Source organism: Eulemur rufifrons, chromosome 24 (genome assembly GCF_041146395.1).
Source record: "Eulemur rufifrons isolate Redbay chromosome 24, OSU_ERuf_1, whole genome shotgun sequence".
Classification (NCBI taxonomy): domain Eukaryota; kingdom Metazoa; phylum Chordata; class Mammalia; order Primates; family Lemuridae; genus Eulemur; species Eulemur rufifrons.
The window spans coordinates 15274782-15299640 of NC_091006.1; the positions used below are offsets into that span (position 1 = coordinate 15274782).

At 48.7% G+C, this 24859-nt stretch overlaps 2 protein-coding genes across 2 annotated transcripts in view; one reads left to right on the forward strand and one right to left on the reverse strand.

The window, feature by feature from the left end:
• The window catches only part of LOC138374230 (NACHT, LRR and PYD domains-containing protein 7-like), a 672516-nt gene that overhangs the window by 54192 nt on the left and 593465 nt on the right, over positions 1-24859 (forward strand).
• LOC138374877 (uncharacterized) overlaps positions 1-24859 on the reverse strand; it is a 50728-nt gene that overhangs the window by 23631 nt on the left and 2238 nt on the right. The window contains exons 5-9 of the mRNA XM_069458092.1: positions 10994-11278; positions 10564-10863; positions 10040-10336; positions 9479-9778; positions 360-739 (exon numbers count right to left, since the gene is read on the reverse strand). Coding sequence (XP_069314193.1) covers positions 360-739; positions 9479-9778; positions 10040-10336; positions 10564-10863; positions 10994-11278 — 1562 coding nt within the window. The remainder of the gene's footprint in view (positions 1-359; positions 740-9478; positions 9779-10039; positions 10337-10563; positions 10864-10993; positions 11279-24859) is intronic.

Consider the following 24859-nt stretch of genomic DNA (forward strand, 5'->3'; position numbering starts at 1 on the left):
TATATACACACATATAAAAATGTACTAAATAACTACATAAAACTCTAGATATGTAAATGTAGCTGTGTGTGTGTATACATATATACGTATGTGTATATATATATATATAGAGAGAGAGAGAGAGAGAGACATAGACATTAACAGGTGAGAAGGAGGCAGGTCTATCCTGGACAATGTCATAGCGAAGGTCCCACGTGGAGGTGACGTTTAAGCTGGTCCCTAGGGAGGAGCAGGTCCCAGAGCGGAGCCGCATGAGGACCCGTCTCTCTTCCTGAGCCTCCCGCTTTCACTGTCTCTCCCTTCCTCTGTATCTCTGGTCTAACTGTCTCACACACTCTGCATCCCTGCACTCCCCTCACCCCACCGTCCCACCAGGGGCTCAGCTGGGGACCTGTCTCAGGCCCTGGACCACGGGGCAAAGACGGGCCTTTCTCACCTGAGTCCAGGAGCTCCAGGGGGTCGCTGGATTCTGACCACACCTGGGGGGCGTTCCTCTGATAGCCATAGCATCTGAAGGTCCAGCTGTGGCTGGCGGTCACAGGGCCCACAGGGAACAGGGCCTTAAACCGCCCACGGGGGTGTTCACGTGGCTCAAGATGCCAGGAGAGCTTGTGTTCTCCTTCCTGAGTCAGAATGAACACATCGAATCTCAGCTGTGAGACACACTGGAGGGTCACATTCTCTCCTGAGGTCACAACAGGGCTCGGCAGGGCTGAGAGGGTGGGTTTGCCGTAGAATCCTAGGGGAGAAGGAGGCAGCTGTGTTCAATGGGGCTCACACCTCCCACATCACCCCCCAGGGCTGGGCTGTGAGAGGGAGACACCCCTGAGAGCAGACCCCCTTCCTGAGGGCAGAGTCTGGGGCTGGGACCCCTAAGTGTCCTCTCACCTGTCACCACCAGCTCCAGGGGGTCACTGGGCTCTGACCATCCAGCAGGGCTGTGATAGTAACAGTGATACTGCCCAATGTAGTGCTCTGTCACGGATGAGAGGGGAAACATGACTTTGTTCCCAGGCTCCAGTGGGCTCTGCATGGCCCAGGGCTCTGGGCTTCCTTCTTTCATGAGATGGTACTCCTTGGCATCCAGGGTCCCCTGACACCACATGGTCACTGGGCTCCCCCAGGTGATCACAGAGTCTGGCTCAGCCCAGAGGGTGGGTTTGGGGAGGGTCCCTGGAAGGAAATCAGAGGCTGGGTCCCAAGATATCCCTACCCCTCAGATCTCAGCTTTCAGCCCAGGACCCTCTAGATGTTCCCATCAGCCAGCCTCCAACTGCTGTTCCCTATCTTCAGCTGCCCGGGGATGTCTCCTTGTCTCCAGTGAGGATGAGAGACCTGGGACAGTTGGGGACAGACTCACCTGAGAGCATGTGGGTCCTGGTGCCCAGAGTCAGCCCTGGAAGAGTTCCCTGTGAGAGATTTGTACCCTGAAGACCAAGTACATCCTGTCCTCCCCGGGAGCCTCCTGAGCCCTTGGGGTCTCCTGCTAGAGCAGGGTGTGGCTGTGGGGTGGGGTCCCTCCCAGACCAGGTCTCTCCTCCCCTCTTCCCATCTCACCGAGGCAGAGCAGGGCCGTGATGGTGGGGGTCATGGCGTCTCCTCCCACTGGCCCCGGCGGTGCAGATGGATGAGACCACGGTGCCTGCAGGACAGAGAGACTCATGGGGTGTGGCCACGCGGATGCTGGATCAACCTCTCCTATGGGGTTGTCACATTAGCAATATCAGGAAACAACAGAAAAGGTAACTGTGCCCCCCTTCCACCAGGAGCCAAACTTTCATTTCCCCAGGGCTAGGGCTGGGGTAGGCTCTTGGTTCTCTGGAGACATTTTAGGTAGAAATAAGGTCTCCATTGACCTAGAGCCACTCTGCCTCATCTGTCCTCATCTCACTGAAGTTCAGAACATAGAAGGAAACAGAGCCAGTGCCTTCATGAGTGGCCTGTCACAGGTGAGGATGATGAGGGCCCCTCCTCCCTCTTGGAGCCTACCCACAGGGTCTCCTTCCCTCGTTAGGCCCCCCCTTCAGCCCAGCGCTGTGGGTCCTCACCACGGCAGTCGTCTCACCGCCCTGGAGATGCTTCAGGGAAGGTGCAGGTTTGTGCCCACGGCAGACTCCTACCAGCAGAGACACACGAGCATCTGATGGTGCAGTTCACGTTGAGCTGCCTCGTGGCCATGAGTGCAAAAGGGACATACAGGGCAATAAGGGAAGAAAGAAAAGGACTCTTCTCCTGGCTCTGGATTGTGGGTTTTCATTCTACCAAACAGTTCCTGTCATGGAGTTCCCAGTTCTTTTTAGCCACAGTGTCCATTCCCATCTTCCTGGATACAACCGTTGACTCATTTCTGCCTCCTGGGCACCCTTGTTTCCTTTCTTAGAACCGTCCTCCTCATCCTGTGGTCCCGCTTTCAAGCTTTAAGGACAGTGAGCAGGTTAGCGCTATGATTTTCAGGGGAAAGATGACCTTCATTTAAATATCCATCTATTAGGCCGGGCGCGGTGGCTCACACCTGTAATCCTAGCACTCTGGGAGGCCGAGGTGGGCGGATCGTTTGAGCTCAGAAGTTCGAGACCAGCCTGAGCAAGAGCGAGACCCCATCTCTACTAAAAATAGAAAGAAATTATATGGACAGCTAAAAATATATATAGAAAAAAAATTAGCCGGGCATGGTGGTGCATGCCTGTAGTCCCAGCTACTCGGGAGGCTGAGACAGGAGGATCGCTTGAGCTCAGGAGTTTGAGGTTGCTGTGAGCTAGGCTAACGCCACGGCACTCACTCTAGCCTGGGCAACAGAGTGAGACTCTGTCTCAAAAAAAAAAAAAATAAATATCCATCTATTGTCACTGCCATGGGACTTTGAGCATCAACATCCCTCCCCTGGGCGCCCACATGCCCAGACACACACATACGTGAGCACACAGAGTAATTGGAACCCATCTTCTCTAAAGGAAGAGGATGGATGAATCCTTGTTCAAAGATACATACTCTTGCCAATCCTATTTAACATAGTACTGAGAGTCCTAGGCAGAGCAATCAGGCAAGAAAAAAGCATGCAAATTGGAGAAGCAGATGTCATATTGTCTCTGCTTGCTGGCAACATGCTTTTATATATAGAAGCCCTAAAGACTCAACCAAAAAACTGTTAGAACTGACGAAAGAATTTAGTTGCAGGATACTAAATTAACATAGAAAAATCAGTAGCATTTCTGTACACCAATGACAAACTATCCAAAAAGAAATCAAGACAAAAATTCCATTTAAAATAGCTAAAAACAAATACGTGGAAGTAAATTTAATGAAGGAGGTTAAAGATCTCCATGCTGAAAACTATAAAATGTTAATAAATGAAATTAGAGAATACAGAAATAAAAGGAAAGATGTCCTATGTTCATGGATTGGAAGAATAGTATTGTTAAAATGTCTATACTTGCTAGAGCAATTTGTAAACTCAATGCAATCCTTATTAAAATTCCAATGACATTTTCACTGAAATAGAAAAAATTCTAAAATTTGAATGGAACTACAAAAGATCCCATATAGTCAAACTAACCTTGAGCAAAAAGAACAAAGCTGGAGGCACGAAACTAGCTGTTCTCAAAATCTCCTACAATGCCATAGCAATCAAAGCAGCATAAAACTGACAAGAAAACAGGCAATGATCAATAGAACAGGACAGAAAGCAAAGAAATAAACCCAGATATTTATGATAAATTGATTTTCAAGGATGCCACACAATGGGGAAAGGGCAGTACCTTCAGTAAAGGGTTATGGGAAAACTGGATATCCATATATAGAAGTAAGAAAGTTGTCCCTTATCTCACTCCGTATACAAAAGTCAAATCAAAATGGACAGGACAAAAGCTCCACAACATTGATCTGGGCAAGGATTTTTGGGATATGACCCTGAAAACACACAAGCAACTAAGGCAAAAATAGACAAATGGGATGGCTCAAATGAAAAAGCTTATGCACAAGACAGGAACAATCAACATAGTGAAGAGACAATCTGTGGACTAGGAGAAAATATTTGCAAACTATATATCTGACAAGGGTATAATATCCTAAATATATAAGGAACTCAAACAAGTCAACATCAAGAGAACAAATAACAGCTCAGAATAAATGGGCAAAGAAATTGAACAGACATTTCTCCAAAGAAGACATATAAATGGTCAACAAGTGTATGAAAAAATATTCAAGCAAAAAGCTTTGTCTGCAACCACTGAGATGATTTTTAAAATTTATTCTGTTAATATATTGAATTTTACTGATTTCTTAAAAATTAAGCTACCCTTGCCTTCCATAAACAAAAATAAAAAATGTAGAAAGCACAGTGTGTTCATGATGTTGTGATGTATTATCCATTTTATATAGCAATGAATCTTATTTGTTAATATTTGTTTAGAGATTTACATTTAAGTTCATGGGAGAGATGGTCTTATGAATTTCCCATTTTGTAATTTCCTTCTCAGGTTTTGGTATCAACTTTTTCTTTCCCTAATAAAATGTGTTTGGGTATAATTTCTCTTTTTCTATCATCAGGGAAACTTTGTCTATGTTTGGGGTGTAGACCTGTGTGTGTGTTTCATAAGTGCATAAGTGTTTGAAAAAGCACGAAGCTTCCTGAACTGGAGTTTACTTGTGGGCACATTTTTGTTTACAGAGTCGATGTACTTTATATATACATATTTATATATATATAAAATACTATATATATGTAAATACTATATATGTACACACACTCTATGTGTATAATGATTCAGATTTTCTATTTATTCTTACGTCCGTTAAGTATAGTTTAGAATATTTTGTCCATTTCATCTATATTTTCTAGTATACTGGCATAGACTTGCTCCTAATGTTCTGTTCTTAGTTTTTGAAAATCTGTGTAGGGTCTGTAGTGCTGTCTCCTGTTTCATTTCCACATGGAAATGTGTGTCTGCTCTCTTTTTTTCTTGCTCATTGTGGCTAAGATTTATAAATGTGATTAATGTTTTCAAGAATAAATTTTTTTGGCTTTATTGAGTTTTCCATTAAATTTTTTTTTAAGGCCGGGTGCGGTGGCTCACACCTGTAATCCCAGCACTCTGGGAGGGCGAGGCGGGAGGATTGCTCGAGATCAGGAGTTCAAGAGCAGCCTGAGCAAGAGCGAGACCCCTTCTCTACTAAAAATAGAAAGAAATGATTTGGACAGCTAAAAAATATATATATAGAAAAAATTAGCCGGGCATGGTGGCGCATGCCTGTAGTCCCAGCTATTCGGGAGGCTGAGGCAGGAGGATCACTTAAGCAGGAGTTTGAGGTTGCTGTGAGCTAGGCTGACGCCAGGGCACTCTACCCTGGGCAACAGAGTGAGACTCTGTCTCAAAAAAAAAAAAAAAATTTTTTTTTTAATTGAAATAGGGTCTTGCGGTATATCCCAGGTTGGTCTCAAACTCCTGGGCTCAAGCAGTTCTCCTGTGTCAGCCTCGGAGTAGCTGGGATTACAGACAGGAGCTACAGCACCTCGCTCCTCAAGTTTTGTTTGTCCTCATTAGTAGCTCCTCTCATCACTATGATTGCCTTCCTTACACCTTCTTTTGGAATAATTTATTATTCTTTTTCTAAATTCTTGATACAATAGACAAGGTCATTTTAGATTTTTCTTTTCTAACTTATTCATTCGTGGTTTTTACTTTTCCAGTTTCATAGTTTAATGTGTAATATTTATATTATCAATCAGTATAAAACATTCACTTCTGTTTTGATTTTCTCATTGAAGTCATTGATTATTGAGAAGTCTGTTGCTTTATTTACAAAATATAGATCTGGATACTATTTATCTCTGACTGCAGAGTCACGTGAATCCCAGAAGTTCCCAGAACCTCTTGATGGTCTTTGTCAGGGGTCCAGGCTGGGGTTCACAGGTTAGTGTCCCCTGGGGGCAGATCCCGTGCTCTGTAGGGTCCCTGAGTCTCCCTCCGTGCAGTGTGGGGCCTGGGCCCTCCTGGGCTAGTGGATGGCCAGGGCAGCGTACACGCTGGGCTCAGCTGGAGGGTCTCCCTCCTGGGACACAGGACGCGCAGTTGTCTCCCGTCTGAGGGTCAAGCTGTGCAGCTGGGCGTAGGTCACGTCCTGGGGGTCTTCAGATGCGGCAGCCTGAAGTGGGGGAGAGTGAGAGGGAAGGTACGTGGTTGGGGTGGGGGGAGGCCTGGGATCCTGGGGAGGAAAGGACCCACCTGACTGTCCATCTGCCTGTCCCCTTCCTCCTGTTTGTCCTTCATGTCCAGGAACTCCCTGAATAGTGGGGAAGGAGGGGAGGCCACTCCCCGCCTGAGTGTGGAGCGGTTCACCTGGGCATATGTCACTCCCTGGGGGTCTTCGTCATGTGGGCTCTGCTGGAGAGAGACAGTGACGGGGTCTCCTTGGTTCCACTCGACCTCCTGCAGTTACATTTTCATACTGTTCCAGAGTGATCCGATTATGTCACTTTCCTGATGGAATCTCCAGGGACTTCCTAAGTCCTTGGAGGACCTGGCTGCTTCCTTCCTGCAGTGCTGACCTCTTGTCCTCACACTCTGGCCCTTGCTCCTTTGGCTCCAGCCACAGGCCATGTCTTGACAGAGCTGGCTGCTGCCTCAGGGCCTTTGCACTTGCTGTTTCCTCTGCTGCAGCTGCTGGTGCACTAGACGTTCCTACGGTCCTCTGCACTCAGGCTTCTCCTCAGAGGACACCTGATCACACAGCCCTCCCCTCCTACCTCAGAGTGGCCCCCCTGCCCCCACGCTCTGTCCTGCACTTGCTGTATGTTCCCTAACAGCCCTTTGCACCCCGGGCCACTGCGTTTATGTGCACATTGTCTCTCGCCCCCAGGTGAGCTCAGGGAGGCTGGGGCAGCTTTGCTCCCTGCTGCGTCTGCAGCTCCTCCCTGGAGCCCGATCAGGAGTGAGCCCCCTGTGAACACTGTTGGGTGAATGAATGAAGGGGCGCCCGGGGACCTGGGTGCTGCATTGATTCACGCAGCTGCTGAGGCCTGGGGGAGCATCTGACACCCAGACGGTCAGACAGAGGACGGGGAGCCGGAAAGGGGCCAGGGAGGAGGGGCCCACGAGGTGGCAGGAAGCCAGGGGAGTGAGGTCACGCAGGCAGGAGGGAGGGTCCACTGTGGGACGACACTGAGAGCCCAGTGAAGGGAGGGCAGGGGAGGGTCCGCTGGGTTAAATGTGGCAACAGGAGGCGTTTGGTGCCCGGAACAGGGCAGGGGCCTCACCTGACTGTCCAGCTCTGCCTCATCCTCAGGCTCTGTGTCCTTCACAGCAGCATCTGCTGGGGCAGAACGAGGGGTATGTCCCCTGGCAGGACCCCCTGGGATCTCTCAGTCCCACCAGCCCCTGCTCTGGTCCCAGATGGGGCCATGGGATCCAGGGAGTGGCTGTGACGTCCCCGAGGCCCCCAGTGTGGGGTTCAGACCATCTCCCCCTGAGCCCCAGACCCTTCCCTGCCTGCCCCTCCCCCACTGCCACTGAACCTTCAGGGCCCCCGTCTCCCCCCAGGGCCCCCCTCCTCTCACAGAGCTTTTCTTCCTGGACGTCGGCAGCTGGGCTGGACCTGGGGGAGGACACGGGGTGTGAGGGGCAGTGAGGGGGCCGGGGTGGGTGGAGTCTGGGGTCTTCGGGCAGAATTACCTCCTGTGCAGGCCTCTGCCCTTGAGCTCTGGCTCCGCAGCCCCCGCAGGACGTGGGAGGTCAGCCTCCCTCTGGGCTGGGGGAAGATGGACAGAGTCTCAGCCCCGGGCAGGTCAGGACCCGCCGCCCTGCACACGCAGCTGGAGAGGAAAGGGGGAACCTGGACAGCCTCCTGCATAGACGCTGCACACCCTGCACGCGGCTGAGAAAGCTCAGCAAACACTGACACTTGCGCACGTGCTGACACTGCCGGCTGCTTTCCAGCGTGTTCTGATTGGAAACTGCGGGAGCAGGTTTTCTAAGCTGACACTCCCCGTCTGTTTGCTCTCCCTTTGGCTGGTGCCCGAGCCCACCCTCGGTTGCCCCTGCGTCCCCCACTCCCCACTCACCCGATGACCTGTGTTTGCCCCGACGCTGGTGTCGGAGGAGGAGGAAGAGGAGGAAGAAGAGCAGCAGGACGAAGGCCACCGACACCCCGATCAGAACCTCCAGGAACCTTCCCTGACCTTGGGAACAAGTGACGTCAGGAGTGAGGAATGGCATCATTAACTGAGCACCTACTGTGTGCAGGCAGGTGCCGGGTCTCTGCATCCATCACCTGGAGCCCTCACCAGTCGTGCAACCTGGGATTGTCTCCCGCCCCCACCCATTTCACAGTGGGGGAAACTGAGGCCCAGATGAATTGCCTGCCCCAGGGTGCCCAGCCAGGAGGCAGCAGAGCTGGGAAGTGACCCTGGGGAGGTGACTTTCAGCCCTGTTCCCTCCCCCAGACCTGAGCCCCGAGGTGAAGGGACAGAGCCTGCATGCCCCGCACCGCGGCCCTGCGACCCTCCCTGTGCAGCGTGGCCATTGTGGCAGCGGGTGGGACAGGCCACTGCAGGAGGGGGTCCTGCAGGCTTCCCTGGGAGGCCTCCTCTCCCAGGAGGCCACAGCAGAAGCCAGAACTGGAGGGAGCTTTGCTGTCGGGGCCAGGCCTCTCCCCTTTACACTTAGAGAAACTGAGGCCCAGACAGGGAAGGGCTTGTCCACGCCCTGTCTCCAGAGAAGCCTGAACGAATGGCTTAACTCAGCCCTGCGTCCCCTGGACCCCGCCCCACCTCCCCACACGGAGCCCCTCACTCAGCACTCTGGGGCCTGACCCTGTGGGGGGAGGGGATGATCCTCAGGCCCAGTCAGGACGTGGGGGCGGGGGCTGTCTGCTCCCCACTGCAGCCCCGCCCCACCCCCAGGCTGGGCCCAACATCTCCCCTGCCTGGGCCCCCCACCCCTCACCAGACCAGCCTCAGAGCCCTGGGGGCCTGGGGTCCCCACATTTCTGCCTGACTCCCACCCGCTGGACACAGCCCATCCTTGAGAATTTGAGGGAAGGAGATGGGGCGACTCAGAACTGCCCTGGGGCAGGCTGTGCTGCCTCTGAAACAAGATACTTCAGTGACTTACCAGGTACTGAGGGGGGCCCTGCGATTGGGGAGCCGGAGTGCCCAAATGTTCCTGGGAATAATGGCAAGAAGACGGTGAGGGGCTGGGGCTGCCCTGAAGTCCCCTTGTCCACTCAAACTCTTCTACTCCTGTCCTGCGGCCTCCCTAAGGCCATCCCTCCACCCACCTGGCACCTTCTGGACCTCAGATGATATGGGAGGGGGTGGGGCACCTGGGAGGGCCCCTGTTGGCCTCCTGCCCTCGGAGGGGTGAGCCCCTCTGGCTGAGCCTCCCCCAGAACTCCCTCACCCCATCCCAGCCCAGAGCTCTCCTGGGGCAGGGCCCTGAGCTGACCCTTTGAGTTCCGAGAGGACAGGGTCAGGGATCCTCACCTGAGACTACCAGCTCCACGGGGTCACTGGGCAGTGACAACAGGTAGGGGGAGGAGTTGAGTGAGCCGTAGCACCTGTAGATCCCCCCATGGGCTGAGGTCACAGGACTCATGGAGAATTCAGACCGGTACCATTGAGCTGTGTACTTTGATCTGAGACGCTGGGGGCGATTGGCTGTCCCCTCCTTGGTCAGAAGGAAAGTGTCCAGTGGGCTTCGTGACTGACACAGCAGGGTCACGTTCTCTCCCGAGGCCACCATGGAGCCCAGATGTGAGAGGGAGGGTCTGTGAGGGAGCTGTTCTAGAGAGAGGAAGGAGGGGTGGGGGCAGCCCCCACCTCATTCTGAGCTGAGACCTCCCCAAGGCCTCTCTCTGAAGACCCTCTGTGTCTCTGCCTGTCTCTGTGATCTCTGAGCCTCCCCTCCCCCACCACCCCTGTCTCTTTCTGTCCCTCTCCCTCCCTGAGACCCCCACCCCTCATCCAGGCCATCACCCCCTGGGGCTCCCCCAGCAGGGCCTGTGCAGAGTCTGGGTCCCTGACTGACCCCGCTGGGCTCCTCACCTGCGATCAGGATGTCCAGGGGGTCACTGGGGGCTGACCACTCGGAGGAGAGGTTGTGTCCACCGTAGCATCTGTACCGGCCCCCGTGGGAGCCACTCACAGGGCCCAGGGGGAATTCGGCCTGAGACAGCCCAGCCTGGGGCTCCCGGCCAGGGTGCTGGAGGAGGACACCTCCCCCCTCCTGGGACAGAGCGAATCTGTCATAGCCCACATCAGAGCGACACTGGAGGATCAGGTTCTGTCCAGGGGCCAGGACAGGGCCCTGCGGGGTGAGCAGGGAGGGCTTCCTAGACACACCTGGGGGGAAGGACACGCCATGGGCTGCAGGGGCTGGTTCCTCCCAACACCTCCCGTGTCCTGTCCTGGCCCTGCAGGTCCCACTGTATCTTATACTCTGGGTCTGTAGCCCTGGGAACCTTTGTTTCCTCACCACCCCTCCCACCTCAGGTTCCCCAGGAAGCAGGGCTCACGGTGATATTTCGGGGGTCTCTAGAAATGAACAGGGTAGGATGAAATCTCTTTACCTGACATCAGTAGCTCCAGGAGGTCACTGGGTTCCGACCACAACCGTGGGGAGTTCCTGTAATAGCCATAGCATCTGAAGGTCCACCTGTGGCTGGGGGTCACGGGGCCCACAGGGAACAGGGCCTGGTACTGCCCATAGGAGGTTCGCTCTGAGTCCTGGGTCCAGGAGAGCTTGTGTCCTTCCTCCATCAGAATGAACCCACCAAATCCATCCTGTGAGACACACTGGAGGGTCACGTTCCCTCCTGGGGTCACGAAAGAGCTCGGCAGGGCTGAGAGGGTGGGTTTGCCGTAGGATACTAAGAGAGAAGGAGGCAGCCATGTTCAAAAGGGCTCACACCTCCCACATCATCCCTTATAGCTGGGCTGTGAGAGGGAGACACCCCTGAGGGCAGATCCTGGGGCTGGGACCCCTGAGGGTCCCCTCACCTGTCACCACCAGCACCAGGGGGTCACTGGGTTCTGACCATCCAGCGGGGCTGTAACAGTAACAGCGATACTGCCCAATGTAGTGCTCTGTCATGGATTGGATGTTGAACTTGGCCTTGTTCCCAGGCTCCAGTGGTTTCTGTTTGTCCCAGGATACTGATCTTCCATCTTTCTCCAGATGGTACTCCTTGGCATCCAGGGTACCCTGACACCAGATGGTAGCAGGGCTTCCCCAGGTGATCACAGAGTCTGGCTCAGCCCAGAGGGTGGGTTTGGGGAGGATCCCTGGAAGGAAATCAGAGGCTGGGTCCCAAGACATCCCCACCCCTCAGATCCCAGCTCTCAGCCCAGGACCCTCCAGATGTCTCCATCAGTCAGCCCAGAGCTGCTGTTCCCCACCCCCAGCGGCCCAGGGGTGTCCCCTTGTCCCCAGTGAGGAGGAGCGACCTGGAACAGCTGGGGACAGACTCACCTGCCTGCACGCTGGTCCTGGGGTCCAGACTCAGCCCTGGAAGAGAGTTCCCTGTGAGAGATTTGTTCCCTGAAGGCTGAGCATGTCCTGTCCTCCCCGGGAGCCTCCTGAGCCCCTGGGGTCTCCTGCTAGAGCAGGGTGTGGCTGTGGGTGGGGTCCCTCCCAGACCAGGTCTCCCCTCCTCTCTTCCCATCTCACCGAGGCAGAGCAGGGCCGTGAGGGTGGGGGTCATGGCGTCTCCTCCCTCTGGCCCCGGCTGTGCAGATGGATGAGACCACAGTGCCTGCAGGACAGAGAGGCACACAGGGTGTGGCCACTTGGAGGCTGGGTCCTTCCCGTCATGAGGTTGTCACATCAGCAGCCCCACAGGAAGAGGAACTTTCTAACAGGCTGGCTCTGGTTTCCCCAGGGCTGGAGTGTGCACCGGGCTCTCTGGGAGCATTTCAGAGAGAAATGGGGTCTCCCCTGATCCGTGCCCACGTCTCCCTGGTCTTAACTCCTTCCTGCCCAAGTATCAGCACATATTTATGGGGTTTTCTGTGTTCCTGATCATGGAAATGCAGCAATGACCCAATAGAAGGAAAGTTTGAGTTTGCAGAGACTAAAGCAGATACCCAGTGTGGTAGCTTCCCGTTGCTGCTCTAACAAATTACTACAAGGTTACAGGCTTCAGAAGACACAGATTTGTTATCTTACAGTTCTGGCCGTCAGAGGTCCACAAGGCGTCTCCCTGGCTGTCGTCAGTTGTCATCAGGGCTGTGTTCCTACTGGAGGCTCCAGGGAGAGTCTGTTCTCTTACCTCCTCAAGCATCTGCAGGCCGCCTGCACTCCTTCACTCTCATCCCCTTCCATCCTCAAAGCCAGCAGTGATGTTATTCCAGCCTCTGCTTCCATCTTCTCTTCTCTGATGTCACCCTCCTGCCTCCCTCTTTCATGTATAAGGCCCTTTGAGATCACACTGGGCCCACCTGGATAATCCAAGATGATCTCGTTGCCCCAAGATCCTTAACTTAATCACATCTTCAAAGTCTCTATTTCCATGTAAGGTACCGTATTCACAGATTCTGAGGACCAGGACGTGGACACCTTTGGGAGGTCATTACTCTGCCTACCACATGCCTTCACAAACTCCTTTAGCCAAATCTTGTATGAACCACTTCTGTTTGATGACGGAGAGCAGCTGGGCCTGGCCAGTTGCAAGTTTGGTTGGTCAGTCCACACCCAGTTCCTGACGGGAGCTCAAGTCACATGGTGACCCGCCCACTCAAGGCCAAGTGTTCAGTCTCTACTGCAGCCCAGTAGCAAGCTAGAAGCTGTGTCACAAATTGAGAACCATCTCTGCAGAAACGGCCCAGTGTGGCTTCAGAATCGTAGACAACTGTGTGGTACATTCATCTAAAGCTTTCTGCCAAAGGCTCTGTATAGGATCCTCATCTGCTTCAGGTGCTTCGAACACCACCGCGTCTGCTGGGTCACAGGCTCAGGCTGTCTGCAGCTGCAGCTGTTGCAAAGATTCCTTTCATTCTGGGCCTCACTCAAAGCCAGCAGCCTTTCAAAATACATAATAAATAGGTTGCGGAAGCATATCGAAGGAAATATATGTTGCCTCCCAATTTTAGAAGAGGCCCATAGGTCTTGGACTTGTCTCTTATGAGTAAGAGGTCAGATGGAGTGACGTGTCTTCACCTTGGGAGGACCTACCTCAGCGTGCCTCAGGCAGCTGGACTCCTAGAGATTTTAGTAAGGCAGCAGAAACCTGAATTTTGAGGATGATTTATTTCCCATTCTCTGGAACACGTGGTCTCACAAACTGTCTGGAGTATTTGCTACTTCCTGTTGAACAGATCCAATCAGTGCATCAATGATGTAAAGGACCCGTATGATGTTCTGTGCCGTGGAGAGGTGATCATGGTCCCTGCCGACCAGCTGACAGAGGGCTGCAGAGTCAGTATAGCCCTGAAGTTGGGCAGTGGACATGCATTGCTGACTCTGAGAGCCCTTGCAATCCACACGGAGAAGATACTCTTTTCCCAGATCAGTAGCTGCACACAAGTGCCAGGGGACCTGTGGATTTTCTCCAGTAACGAAGCCTCAACAGGAAATTGAGGCTCCTCAGCTGAAATTGAAATCCCCGTCTGATTTACAAGAATCCACTGCCATTCTCCACAGTCCATCTGTTTTCTGCACAGGTCAAATAGGGGAGTGGAACAAGCACGTGGAAGTCCTGACGGAGTCACCGATCCTTGCACTTTCTCCAGATGTGTGGGATTACTTTGGTTTCACTATTCTGTTAGGGAGAAGCATCTCCAGTGCCGTCCACCTGGCCTTCCCTTCCATCGTGTCTCTTATTCCATCAGTCAGAAATGGGTGGTAGAAAGATTGCACTTACAATAAACCGTGATAAAACTCCAACAGTAATCCGACCCCAAGATAACGTGGATGTGCGCCTCAGTATTCTAAATGGTTTAACTGGATTTCTCATGCAGCCCTTACCAAAGCCCTTTGTGGGAAATAGAGTTAACTGTTTGTTGAGTGAGATGAGACAGAGAGTTGTGCCTTTATCATGTTTAGGATGTTGGAAAAGGCTTCCTCTTAGTTCAAATTGTCTCTGCGATCAGACTGTGAGAAGACACAAACATGTTAAAATCCCAGATGTGTGTGTCTGGGGAGGGACAGGTGCTTCACAGGGAGAAGCCGTGTTTTCTGAGGCTGGAGAATTTAGCTCAGATCTGATCATCAGCAACATGAACATTAGGCAGAGATGCTGGTGTCTCATTTGGAGGAAGATAGAGACTCATCAAAGGATTGTGTTCGGTGAAGGGTCGTTGACTGATAATATTGCAATTTAAGAATAATGAACTTCAGCAGGGAGTGAGGACCCAGAGTAGGGACCAGGAGGGAGGTTGATGTGACAAGACATCTCCAGTCTCCAACTGACCCTGGATGGTGGTGACGGACCAGGAGACCTGGGTAAGGAGGGCTCAGGGGCAGAGCTGTTCGGGTTTGTGCACTGTATGAAGCAGAAGCGAGTGAGGAACTGAGGGCTGCTCCACTCTCTGTCTTGGTTCACTAGAGGTGCCAATGGAGCTGTCACAGGACAATGACCCCAGGAGGAGAAGGAGGCTGGGACGTGTTTGTTAGAAAGTTAACTGACTGGCAGAGGAAGCACAGCCTCCCTCCTCACCTAAGTATGTGGTTCTGTTTCTCCCAAGCACTTCCTCCCTCTGACTTCCTCATTCCTATGAGTAGAGGCACCTTCTCTTCATCCCTCTCATTTAAAACCCTGAGTCATTTCTGCTCCCTCTCCCTTTTCTCCCCCTGCCCATAGTTCTTCATCTGACTGTGGATTCTGTTTTCATGCTTTGGGAAAAGGGCATTTATTGGAGAAAATTCACAGATTCCGATGTAAGTTATGGGGGTAACATCTACTTCTTGTCAACCTTGAGCAGACAGCATCTTCCTTTCTATTTTCCTTATTGTGGGAAAGTGATAATGACCGCAACTGTCACTACTGTGTGAGGATGACCAGTGTCTGCACATGGACAGGTTTCAACCTGTTGTAGCTGCAACAGACATGTGGTCAGAGAGCTCTTATGGTAGGGATGGCAAATTGTAAGTCCCTAAAACTTTCTTCAGGCCAACAAGGGACTTCTGGGGCAATATTACATCCTTGTTTGAATAGCAGTTGACCACAGGAAAGGATGCAGGAGTGCTGGTGCTTCTTCTTGGATTCTTCACTAAGCCAAAGTGAAGGTAAAATCGAAGGTAAAATTTCATCAGTGGGTTAATGCCTAATCTCTGTGGCATTTAGGGCATCTTTGTCCTGGTCGCAGTCCTACCTCCAATGAAAATCCTGTGTCATGGTGCAACTTCTCAAAGTAAAAAGAATCTATAGGGAATTACATCTTTTCCCCTCGCATTTCTTTTTATTGAGGTAAAATTCATATAACAGAAAATTGACCAATAAAGTACAGAATTCAGTGGCATTTAGTCCATTCACAACGTTGTGCAGCCCCCACCTCTCTCCAGTTCTAAGACGCTTCTTCAGCCCAAAGAAAAACCACCATTCTGGACTACATGGGATTAATTCCTTCCCTTATTTTTGGGGTTTATCTTACACATGCCTGTCTAAAAAAATATTTCCCTTTTTTGACCCTATGTAGGGGGTTAGCCCTGAATGACATCTTTTATATTCTTCTTTCATTTGTCACTGTCATGTCTGAGGATTGATATACCTTGCTCTTTGAAGATGTAGACTGTACATTTTTACTGCCATACAATACACCATGGTGGATAAAAACCACATATTGGTCTTTTAAAACAGATTCACCTTTGAGTGTTATGGCTGTCATCTAGTATCAGTGCCGCTCCTATCACTGTTCTTGCCAATGCAACCTCGTGCAAGTGCACACATCTTCCTCTAGGCTGTGCACTACGTGATCATAGTTGAGTATCTGTTCCTTTTAACTAGATACTTCCAATATACTCCACAAGTTGATTGAAGTAATTTACAACCCTACCACTAAGGTACTGGATTTCTTTTTTTTTTTTTTTTTTTTGAGACAGAGTCTCATTCTGTTGCCCGGGCTAGAGTGAGTGCCGTGGCGTCAGTCTAGCTCACAGCAACCTCAAACTCCTGGGCTTAAGCTATCCTACTGCCTCAGCCTCCCGAGTAGCTGGGACTACAGGCATGGGCCACCATGCCCGGCTAATTTTTTTTTGTATATATATATTTTAGTTGTCCATATAGTTTCTTTCTATTTTTAGTAGAGACGCGGTCTCACTCTTGCTCAGGCTGGTCTCGAACTCCTGACCTCAAGTGATCCACCCGCCTCGGCCTCCCAGAGTGCTAGGATTACAGGCGTGAGCCACTGCGCCCGGCCTAAGGTACTGGATTTCTAAATGAGCCTTATACTTTCCCACATGGGATGTTGCCATTTTTGTGTCTCCTGCCTCTCAGGGGAACATGCAAGGATTACGGTGTCACAGTGTCATTGAAAGTGTGTGGTATCACTGGTGCAGGACCCATCATCACCTCTCAAATGGGAGGAAATACAGGTGTGGACGTGGGAGCTGTAAGTGAGATGTGCTGCGGATGGTTCAGATTCATTTGTGAAGACAATTCCATTCATCGCTTCCCACTGTACATTCAGGGATGTCCTATAGGCACCTTAACTTTGGCCATGAAAATATTCACACCCCAGAGACTGGAAAAGGCCACAAATAAGAGCATTTAAAAAATGTCTGTTTCAGAATCAACATACCACTGAGTTGTCACACGAAAGCCGGTGTCATGATTCCAAGTGATAATATTTTAGGAGAAAGTAGGTAGACAGCATCTGATAAAGAGAGAAGGGTTGGTAGGGTGTCAGGGCATCATTTCTGTGACATTTTTCTGGTTGGACTCTGATCTTCTCCCACTTATTCAGTTGTGGGAACAGGTTGGACCTCTGACTGAAGAGATGGAGGCTGAACAGAGTGCATCAGGGAATGTGGAAATTAGACATAAAGAAAACTGTGTTTACATGACAGTGGACCAGAGCATGAAGGGGTACAGAGGTGCGGGCCCAAAGCTGCCATGTGAAATGTAGCTTCATGTCTGAAGGTTGGAAAAGGAGGGTATTCAGTTAAGGAAAGTCAATACCTGAATAGAGGAAATGTATCACAGTTTAATGGTCCTCCACAGATTGCCCCAGCCGTGTGTGGGGATCCTGCCCCTTCTGATTTCAAGATAGTTCTTTTTAAGCACCAAAGGGGGCAAGAGAAGCTTCATCTTTCTCTGTTGCATCCCTTTTAAAGAAAGTATTTGTTCTGTAAAATTTGAATTAGGTCAACAGGCTGCAATTAAGGACCAGGAAGGCAACAAATTTCCTTAGGGCTGCAGGTTCCCCACCACACGTGGTGTCCCTGCACATGGACAGTGAGTCCCACCTCCGGAAATGACCAGCAGACAGTCTGGACAGCACATGTCCTAGATTCTCTTCCAGAGCCTCCTGGGATCATCAGATTTACTTCCAAGTATCGACCACACTGGATGGTGCGTTGTTGTCTCTGGAGTTTACCTTTGGGCTTCATCCTGGTGTCTTCTCTGGCTGTGCCAGTCCTGAAACAGCAGAATCCCGAGGGCCACCAGGATCAAGCCAGCCACGCCCAAGCGGACGAGATTCTCCACTGTGTAATCCCGGGGGTGTCGGGCTGGGAATTGTGGACAAAGAGATCAGAGAAGCCAGAGCAGACCGAAGTCACACAGGATCCCTGGAGGTTCCCCCAGGACACCGTCCTCCCCTGGACAAGGCCTGACCCTGTGTGCCCTGCCCATGACTGAGAAGGTCTCCTCACTCTCCACTCGTGGGGTCAGACTTGTTTTGTTAGGGGCTGATGGTCTCAGGTGCTCCTGAGAATGAAAACAGAGGGGAAGGGGGAGGGGATAAAAAGACCGGAGCCCAGCCTCTCCCCTGGGCTCTGCCTTCTATATTCCTTCATGTCACACGATGTGACTTTTATGCAGTTTCTCAATAAACCCTTTCTTTTCTGTAGCAGGGTCACTCTCGCCTCCTTATTGAATTGTTTCAGCCTTCCTGTGCTCTTTGGATCCAAACTTTGCTTCTCAGTCATTTGGGAAGAGTTTTGCTAGACCCTAAGTGCTCAGGACCAGCAAGGAAAATGGTCCCCAATACAGAAATAACTGAGCCCTTGTGTGCTCTCTGTTCTGTCTGGGAGATAGGACCACATAAGGACATTACCCTGACAGGAGGGGATACTCACCACTATACTAACGAGGATTTGATGAGGAAATTACCCTGGACATGTGCATTTCCACTTATCCGTGACTGAGGACCCAGGCACCGTGGATGCAGGGTTGGACCTCAGGGGCTCCTGAATGTGAGGAACTCAAAGGGGTGAACGTCTGGGGCTGCCTCCCCTTCACCCCACCTGAGACCAGTCACCTGGCGACTCATCCTCCCCTGATCTCTTGTTAATTAATACTTTATATAGTTGGGAACAGCTGGAATGTGATACATACACACAGACCCACACATACACAAATATATATTTTCTAAGGAGTGGTATAATCACAGGCACATCAAACAATATGTCTGCTTTTATGAAGAATTAGTCTAGGTGGGAAGGTCAATAACAATGATGTTAAAACATATTATGTCAAAAATATCAAGCATATGTATGAATATATCTAAATATCTGTAGATGTACACACATATTCCCATGTAATTTATATAATTATACATAGATATGTAAAAAGCAAAAGTTTCCAAATTTACTTATTATGTAGTTACATACTAAAATGTAATTTAGAAGGAAAGACCTGAAATTTATATTTTCTTGTGGTTTATATAAATTTCATCACTATATTAGAAGAAATCAACAGAACAATAATTGGAAGACAGAAATTCTGTTGTCAGCTAATATGGAATAAAGTCAATATACTCGAACCAATAGGTTTGTCAAACATATCTATCTCTTATTTTAAAAATGTAAAGGAATGAATGACCTTTCTTATAAATTGTTAAAGTAGTTTAACAATTCTTTGAACGTGAGTGAATGTACAATATTCTTATAAATGAAATTTCAAAAACACTTAAGTTCATTCATATGCCTCCATTTTAAATCTTCAGGATAGAAAGGCTTTATTAATAAGAAGCTATTTTCCAAATCAAATGTCTAAATTAAATCAAGTCCCAATGAAAATGAGCGTAGAATTATTTATCTTTCAATCATATATCCATATCATTTAAATTAAAATTATAAATTTATATATTCAATTATTACTTTAAAAGTTTCAGAAAAAGAAATCTACTTTATGGCTCAGTGGCACTATTTCAAAAAATGTACCATAAAAATAATATGATGCTCTAAATTACTATATATTTACGTATTTATTACAGCATTATTTGTAATGAGAAACTTCCAGATGTTTTAATGTCCAAATAAACAGAAGGTTTATTGTAAAAATAAAAGCATACATGGTTCTGTGTGGAAACTCCAGGTATATATTAATATTAATGCTATTTTTTAAAATTAATAAAATGTATTTTTAGATAAAAAAAAAACTTTCAGAAAAAGACAGGGGAGAGTGATGAGATGGCTGATTAGAGACATTGGTTCCCAGATTGTCCAAAATAGAGGAAGAAGTTTCAGGTGAGAGAGGAGAGCCCAGGTGAAATACTAAGGGAAAAAGCCAGAACCTGCCCTTACTGGAGGTCCCGTGGGAAGAAGTGGTGGAGCTGAAAAAGGAGGAGGAACATTTTGACAGAGACCAACTGCCAAGGGCTTTGGAGCCTGGCAGAAAGGGTAGGTGGGAGTGATGACTTTTCCTCCCTTCACACCTGTGGCAGATTGCCAGCTCCCCATCTGTGGGGCAGCCCTTCTGTCCTGACAAATGCAGATGCTGCTGACACTAGTGAACTGAGAATTTCTTGGGGACATAGCACTGGGCAGCAGGCCCATGTAAGGTCGCTTCCCCTCACCACGGACCCAGGCTGAAATGGCAGGTGCCATATTGCTTGCACGCACGCCAGGTGCCTCTATCCAGCCAGGGAAGTCACAGCCCCTCAGCCTCCCTGTTACTGGATCCCGCACAAAGATTCTCCAATCGCTGCTCGAACTGTGACAACCACAAAGGAATAGGCGGACACAGGAAAGCAGCGGTGTTCCTGGAGTTCTGACCCAGGACACACACTCCTGCACCAGTGTGCCCGTGGCTTGTGATATGATATTGTCTGTGCTTTCCCCAGTGGAGACCCTCTCCATAATTAGGGGTCTTCACCACCTTCCTTCCTGCCCACTCCTGCCACAAAGGAAGCAATGGCTGAAATGCTGTTCCTGCTCAGGACTGGTGAGTGTTCCACAGGGGACCATTAAGCCAGGGCCCCTGGGAGCAGCCACCCTGCCTCTGACAGATCACCCGTCACACCAGGCTTCCATGGAGCTTAGGGCTCATTCCTTCCTCCTAAAAAGGAGCAGCAAGCACCCATAAGGGAGGGTGTGGCTATGAGTCCTCTCCCCAGGCTGCAAGCTGCCTGTCTCTTCTACAAGGAGCCTGCCGTCCCCAGAGGCAAGTCCCTGGCACAACCACATCTGCCCCTGGAGCATTTCAGCCACAGCCCACAACCAGTCTGCTTTCTCTACAAACAGCGGGTTGAGCCACCTCTGCCATCTCTGCTGCAGCTGGGTCAGCGTGGGAGCTGCAATCTGGGTGCTTTTGTATACCAGAAGGGCAGAGACCACAGTCATTGCCGAAAGAGGAAGGTGTTAGTTCCTTCTGTGTCCCACAGCTCCCTGCCGCTGCTAATCTCAAGAAGGCCCTGCTGTCACAGGCTCACAGTGCATCCATCCTTCTCTTGCCTGAGTGTTCTGGGGCGGGAGAGCACCCCACCCCTCACCATCACAACCAGCTCCTGGACCCAGGGAGGCTTGAGAGCAAGTTTGCCAGCTCAACCTTGGTCTGCTCCTCCCAGGACTCAGGCACACCATCCAGGAACCTGGGGACTGGAGATTACCCAGTCTGGTCCCCCATGAGTGGCATGTGAACAGTCTCCCAGGGGTGTGAGGTTCAACCAACCCAATATGCCAGCAACACCACAGTGGGTATCTAGCCACATACGTCAAAGGATAGGGTAACTCTCCCTTCCTACACTGAGCAGCAAGACTCTGGCCGAAGACAATCGAACCACAATGGTATCTGTTTGGAGCTGACGGAAGAGGTTTTAGATGAGAAAGAACCAGGAGAAAAACTCTGGCAATATGAAAGAGCAGGCTGTTTCAGCACCCCCAGCGGATTACACTAGCTCTCCAGCAATGGACTCCAACCAAAAAGCAATGTTTGAAATGTCGGTTATGGAATTCAAAATACAGATCACAAATAAGGTCAGTGGGATCAGTGAGAAAGAGGAAAACCAGCACAAAGATGCAACAACAACAAAAATTCAGGGCGGAAATGAACAACTTACTAAAGAGATACATAGTTATAAAATAACAGAATTTCTGGAAATAAAAGAATCATTTAGGGAATTCAAAATACAGTGGAAAGTTTTAACAATAGACTAGATGAAGCAGAAGAAAGAATTTCAGAACTTGAGAAAAGCCTTTTGAATTAACCTAATTAGTCAACAATGAAGACAAAAGAATCAAGAAGAATGAACAAAGTTTGTGAGAATCATGGGACCATGTTAGATGACCAAACATAACAATTATAGGTATCCTTAAGGGAGAAGAAACCAAAGTGAAAGTCCAGGAAAACCTGTTTGAGAGAATAAAAGAGGAAAACTTCCTGGGTCTAGCTAGAAATTTGGACATCCGGATACAGAAAGGTCATTGAACTCTTGGAAGATTCATTACTAGTAGAACATCTCCAAGGGACATAGTCATCAGACTGGTCAAAGTCAAGGTGAAAATCCTACAAGCTGCAAGATGAAAGCATCAAGCTAAATATTAAAAATAATTGATCTCATGGACACAGAGAATAGAATGATGGTTACCAGGAAATGGGCATGGTAGTGGGGATGGAGGAATAAAGTTAGTCTGCTTAAGGAGTGGAAAAACATACTGAGATAGTTAAAATGCAACAATATTTGACATCACAGCAAAGTGACTATAATCAACAGTATGTTCGGGTCTACCTTAAAATAACTAAAAAGGTGGAATCGGAATGTTCTAAATACAAAGAAATGATAAATGCTTGAGGTAATGGATACCATAATTACTGATTTCATTGATTCACGTTGTGTCCCTGTATCAAAACATCACATGTACCCTATAAAACATACAAATATCACGTACCCATAATAATTAAAAATAAAAGTTAAAGGGCATCCAAATTAGGAAAGAGGAGGTCAAACTGTCTCTCTTTGTGGATGATATGGTATTATGTCTAAAAATCAAAAGACTCCTGCAAAACACTCCTGGAATTGACAGATAAATTCAGTAAAGTTTTACATTACAAAATTAGTGTACACAAATAAGTAGCCTTACAATACACTAATAACATTCAAGCCAAGAGTCAAAGCAAAACATCAATATCATTTACAATAGCTGCAAAAAATTAATATCAAAAAACACTTAACCAAAGAGGTGAAAGATTTCTACAAGGATAACTACCAAATACTAATGAAAGAAATCATAGATGACACACACAAAGAAAGGAAAAAAATTCCATACTCATGAATTGGAAGAATCAATAGTGTTAAAATGTCCATACCGCCCAAATTGATTATTTACAGATTCAATGCAATTCCCATCAAAATACCAACGCCCTTTTTCACAGAACTAGAGAAAAACAATCCTAAGTTAATATGGAATCATAAAATGGGGCCTGAATGTCCAAGGCAATGCTAATCCCAAGAACAAATCTGGAGACATCACATTATCTGACTTAAAATTATACTCCAGGACTATAGAAACCAAAACAGCAGAATACTGTTGTATATGGTATACCATATATGGTATAATGGTCGACACAAAGATCACTGGAAAAGTATAGAGAACCTAGAAATAAAACCATATATCTACAACCAGCAGACATTTGAACAAAGCAGACAAAAACATACACTGGGGAAAGGATGAGCTATTCAATAAGTGGTTTGGAAAAATTGGATAGCCACATGCAGAAAAATGAAACTGGATCCCTATCTCTCACCACATACAAACATTAACTCAAGCTGGATTGAAGACTTGAACGGAAGACCTAAACCATAAAACTTCTAGGAGAAAATGTAGCAAAAACTCTTCTGGACACTGGCCTGGTCAAAGAGTTTACAATTAAGGTCCCAAAGCAAATACAGCAACAACAGACATAAATAAATGTGGCTCAATTAAACTAAAAACGTTTCTGCATTGCAAAGGAAATAATTGACAGAGTAAATGGACAACCTACAGAATGGGAGACAATATTCTCAAAGTATAAATCCAACAAAGGGCTAATATCCAGAATCTACAAAGAACTCAAATAAATCAGAAAGAAAAAAACGAACAACCCCGTCAAAAAGTAGGCATAATGCAATGCATGAACAGATTTTTTTCAAAAGAAGGTATACATATGGCCCACAAACATAAGAACAAACACTCAGCATCACTAGTCATCAGGAAAATGTAAATTAAAATCACCATGTGATATCATATCACGCCTGCCAGAATGGTCATTATTAAGCCAAAAACCAATAGATCGCATGGATGTGCTGAAAAGGAACACTCCTACACGTTGATGGGAATGTAAATTAGTACAAACTCTATGGAAAGCAGCGTGGAGATTCTTCAAAGAACTGGAAATAGACCTACCATTCTATCCAGCAATCCCACTACTGGGTATCCACCCAAAGGAAAGAAGTCATCATGTCAAAAAGAAACGTGCACTCGAATGTTTATCACAGCCCAGTTCACAATTGCAAAGAAATGTAAGCATCCTAAGTGCCCATCAATTGATAAGTGGATAAAGAAAATATGGTATATAAGCCATGGAATACTTCTCATTCATGAAAAGGAATAAAATAATGTCTTTGGCAGCAACTTGGATGGAAATGGAGACCACTATCCTAAGTGAAGTGTCTCAGGAATGGAAAAACAAGCACCACATGTTCTCACTTATAAGCTAAACAATGGGTATATATGATCATAAAGTGGCTTAATGGACACAGGATAAAAAATTACCTGTTGGGTACAGTGTATGCTATTCTGGTGGTGGGTACACTAACAGGCCTGACTTCAGCATTATACATTTCTACGATGTAATTAAAAACACTTGCATCCTGTAAATCTATTGAAATTAAAATAAAATATAACAAAATAAATTTCATAAAGAGAGAGAACATGAGACGAGTGTGCACAGAAAATGAGGAGTAGAAAATGAGTTACACACAAGACGTGCTGCACAGTGATTCCCTAGCTTGTCCCAGTGCGCAGGTGCAGGTCCCTCCTTAGTCTCAGGTGTGCACTGAGCTCAGAGGCCACCAGGGGAACACAGGAGGGGCCGTGCCCAGCGGTACCCACAGCCTGGGGAGCCTCTCTCTGAAGGAGCATCGCTGGTGTGGGCTCCACCCTCACCACAGTGAGATCCCACCCAGACCTGAGAGGCTGCTGTCCTGAGAGGGATCAGAGACCCCGCATGTGGGGGTGAGGGGCTCCATGCTCGGGGTCTCTTGGGAATTAGAGATAGGGGTACCAAGTTGTCCTCTAACAGACCCAGCCTGTCCTCCTTCTCCATCTGCCCCAGCATCTTCCCTGTCTCCAAGTCAGGCCTGGACACCAAACCCCGCAGACCCGCCCCGTTCTCCTCCTTCTGCTCACCGCACACCCTCCCAGACAGGGGAGGGGCCTGGGTGTCATGCAGAGCTGTGTGGGTGTGGACTTAGTAGAAAATATAAAAGATCTTGTGTGATACATGA